This window comes from Peromyscus eremicus, chromosome 7 (assembly GCF_949786415.1).
Source record: "Peromyscus eremicus chromosome 7, PerEre_H2_v1, whole genome shotgun sequence".
Taxonomy (NCBI): domain Eukaryota; kingdom Metazoa; phylum Chordata; class Mammalia; order Rodentia; family Cricetidae; genus Peromyscus; species Peromyscus eremicus.
This window is the reverse complement of record NC_081422.1, coordinates 57667514-57670918: the sequence shown is the minus strand read 5'-3', so window position 1 is coordinate 57670918 and position 3405 is coordinate 57667514. Positions and strand designations below refer to the sequence as shown.

Genomic DNA, 3405 nt, shown 5'->3' with positions numbered 1-3405 from the left:
GGATGTCAGACAATACAGCTCCTCCTCCCCTTCCTCTTCCTCCTCTTCCTCCTCCTCCTGTTCCTCATCTTCTCCCTCCTCCCCTTCCTCTTCCTCCTCTTCTTCCTCTTCCTCCTCTTCTTTCTTCCTCTTCCTGCTCCTCCTGTTCCTCCTCTTCTTCCTCCTCCTCCTGCTCCTCCTGCTCTTTGGAGGGTGTCTGACAGATGATGCTAACCTCTGTGGTTGTGGGCTCCTCCCGCTCACTCCACCGCCCCACTTTTGGACACATCCTACCTCTTCAAGCCCCGATCTTCTGCCTTCATCACATCTTCATCCTCTGTGACCAAGTATGCATTGCAGAAGACATAAGCCCCTGCCCGGTTCGGTTGTTACATTTGCCCCTGTGAGAGAGCAGCAAATGAGAGTTCCTACTGCCTGGGGAAGAAGCTAGCAAGATGCTGCCCAGCTCCTGCCAGGCTCCCAAGCCCCGCAGACAGGGCTGCTGGCGTGCTTCATGCATGTGTCTCTCCTGCAAGTCACCCCCTTATCTGCCTTTCCCGCCTGCCTGAAAGCAGTCAGCAGTGACTGGGGACAAAGCCTGTTGTCAGGGTCCCTTTCTCGTGAGGTAGATATAAGCACCAAGGGGAAGGCACGCCTCATCAGTGGTACGTAGATGGAAGTCAGCTCCCAGGCAGGGGTCAGGAAAGGGCAGGTGCCTCCACAGAACCAGGAGACCAGCAACTTGGTGGTCCCTCTACTTCCCCACTCTCACGGGGCACCTGGGCAGCCTGCCCACCACGCAGCCACCAGCCCTTCCTGGACTGAGGAGGGATGCCTCCACTCCCCTCCTGCAGTTCCACTCTGCCTGTTCTCAGACAGATGATAACCGTGATGGAGCATATGGCCCCAAAGTCACCCGGCATTCTGAGAAAGTGACACTGTGTTACCCTGGGCTTGGGGGGAGGGGCCCACCCTCCTGAGCATAGCTTCTGTCTTTGTGCTTCAGAAGGGCACAAGGTTGCCTCTCCCAAGTCCAGAAAAGAACATGCACAGGAATTCAGGAAGAATGTTCTCTATCTAGGCAGCCATCGTGAAAGCAGGCAGGGGCTGGGCAAGTATGAGCAGCAAAGCAAAAATGGAGTGTGTCTTGTTTCACCTCCACCCAGGCCTGTGCCACCCACAGTCCCCCACCAGCCTGGCTTCAACACCCTTTTCTTGGGACCCTACGCCCATGTCTGAGACCCCTCCACAGAGTGCCATGAGGAATAATAGGGTACCCAGCTAGGCTTTAGGCAAAGCCCTAGGCCTTCAACTGGGCACAAGCTCCCAAAGACCATTTTCTTCCCATAATCAGCCAGGCTGGAGAGGCCTGGGTAGTGTTCCTTCCTTCCCACTGCTAAGCTCCACCTGGTCCTCCACAGATCCTGGTAGATGCTGGAGTCAGGACACAGTAGACCCATATACTTCCTAGCCATGGGGCAGGAGATGTGTTGCAGTTATTTCTGGGCACTGAGATGCTGAGCATGTTCCCAGGGCCTGGCTGTTTGCCAGGGCCATGGGTCACAGCCAGGTATACTGGAAAGTAGCTCAAAGCCCTGTGAGCCAGCAGGGACAGAGTCCAAGAGAGGCTCAGAAAAAACCAGGGAGCAGGAAAGAGGCAGCTGGAGGGGAGAGGCAGGAGCTTGGGGTGGGCATCTGGGATCCCACATCTTTCTGCTCACTCACTGTAACTCTCCAGGGCCTGTTTCCCATGGAGGCTACAAAGTTTCTGCTGAAAGTCTTTGGTCAAGGAAGCTACTTGGTGAATGGAATAATGCTTCCCAGTTTCGTTCCTATTGTGGCTCTGACAGACCTGTGCCTTGTCCGTGATTGCTTCTGGCCCTCCCTGGAAGCCCCCAGACACCCCTGAGATTGGGAATGTGATCTTAAATGTATCAGAATAGGGGGTGGATGCCAGCTAAATATAACCTGGCCCGGCGGTGGGCTTGAGTAGGTTGGAACAGGAGATGGACCACACGGAAACAAAGCTGGGCCCTCCAAAGTCCAGCCCTCTGTCCTGAACCTCACACGCCTGAGCACTCCTCTTGCGAGCCATGTCTTCCTGGAGCGGGGTGTCTATGCTTCATTGGCAACTGTGATTCACTTCCAGGGGAGCAGGAGACAGAGGGGGAAACTAACAGGGATCGACAAGGCCTCTGACGAGATGATCCTTTGCTCTCTGGACAGGAACGGACCGGAAAGCTGGCCGCCCAGGGACCAGGCCTCGGCCTAGTAGCTATGGCATGAAACTGAACTGAGAAAGGACCAGGCAGAGCATGGAGTTAAGACAAGCTGTGTCTTTAAGTTTCCTAGAGAAGGTCTCAGATGCTCCCTGGCTTCCTGTACGTAGATCAGAGGGCAGCTTTCCAGAGTCAGTTCTCCACTGACACCACGTGGGTCCCAGAGATCAAGCGGGTCGTCCAGGCTGCCTACCTGTTGAGATGTCTCCAAGAGTCCAGCCTGCCTTCTTACCATGTGGGGTTGAGGAAAAAAGAAACCAGGTCCAGGCTAGGACACACCTTAGAATGCATAGAGATGCCTAACTCTCTTTTTGTTTCCTCTGTTTGTCTGTCTGTCTCTTTGTAACAAGGTCTTAAGTAGTTCAGGCTAGCTGTGGATGAGCTTGAACTTCTGATCCCCCTACCTCTGCCTCTCAAATTCTGGGATTACAGCCACACACCAGCACATCTTGTTTATGTGGTGCTGGGGATCAAACCCAGGCCTTTGCATTAGGATAGGCAAGCACCCTACCAACTGAGCCACATCCTCAGCACCAAGGACCTAGCCTGGAAGACTGCTGTCACACCTACTGCTCTTCCCCACAGGGTCACCCGTTCATCATGCAGTTCAATGATGGAAACTCCACCGTGGTGTCCATGTGGGTGTGCAGAGCGCTAGAGGAGAGGCGGAGCCAGCAGGGGCCCCCGTGAGGCCTCAGCAGGACACTGACTACCCAGGACTAGTCACCAAGGACACAACAAGCCATGACCCCTCTCCGTCTGCTGCCTGATTGGGAAGAGCTGTACTGGGTCCAGCCTCCTGCTTTCACCTCTTACCCTACCTAGGGGAGCCCTCAAGAGAGCCAGCCTCTGCTGAACCCCTCACCGCTGGGGAGGGGGGGAGGGGGGGATAATGAATATGGCAGGTGGAGATGATGCAGAGGGTGTAGGGGGAGGGTGATGGGGTTATAAGGATGGCACCTCCTCTGGCCTCCCCCCCTGTGTTTCCCTACTGTCCATTGTAAAGGGTCGGGCCCTTCGGCAGCACTGATGGTATAAACGTGTTACTGCTTTGGATCGGGTTTGTTTTCACAAGTCCGTCATACACATCCCCATTTGCCAGGGGCACCTGTACATACACCTGTACAGGCAAGATCCTGTACATGTC

The 3405-nt window shown here is 55.0% G+C and overlaps 1 protein-coding gene across 2 annotated transcripts in view; it reads left to right on the top strand.

Annotated features, from left to right (window-relative positions):
* Positions 1–3189, top strand: part of Map2k5 (mitogen-activated protein kinase kinase 5) — a 238473-nt gene extending 235284 nt beyond the window's left edge. The window contains exon 21 of one of the 2 annotated variants that reach the window (XM_059268067.1): positions 2844–3189. In XM_059268067.1, the coding sequence (XP_059124050.1) occupies positions 2844–2948 (105 nt within the window). In that variant the 3' untranslated portion in view covers positions 2949–3189. The remainder of the gene's footprint in view (positions 1–2843) is intronic. The other variant, XM_059268066.1, reaches the window with a different exon arrangement.
* Positions 3190–3405: the final 216 nt, after the last annotated feature.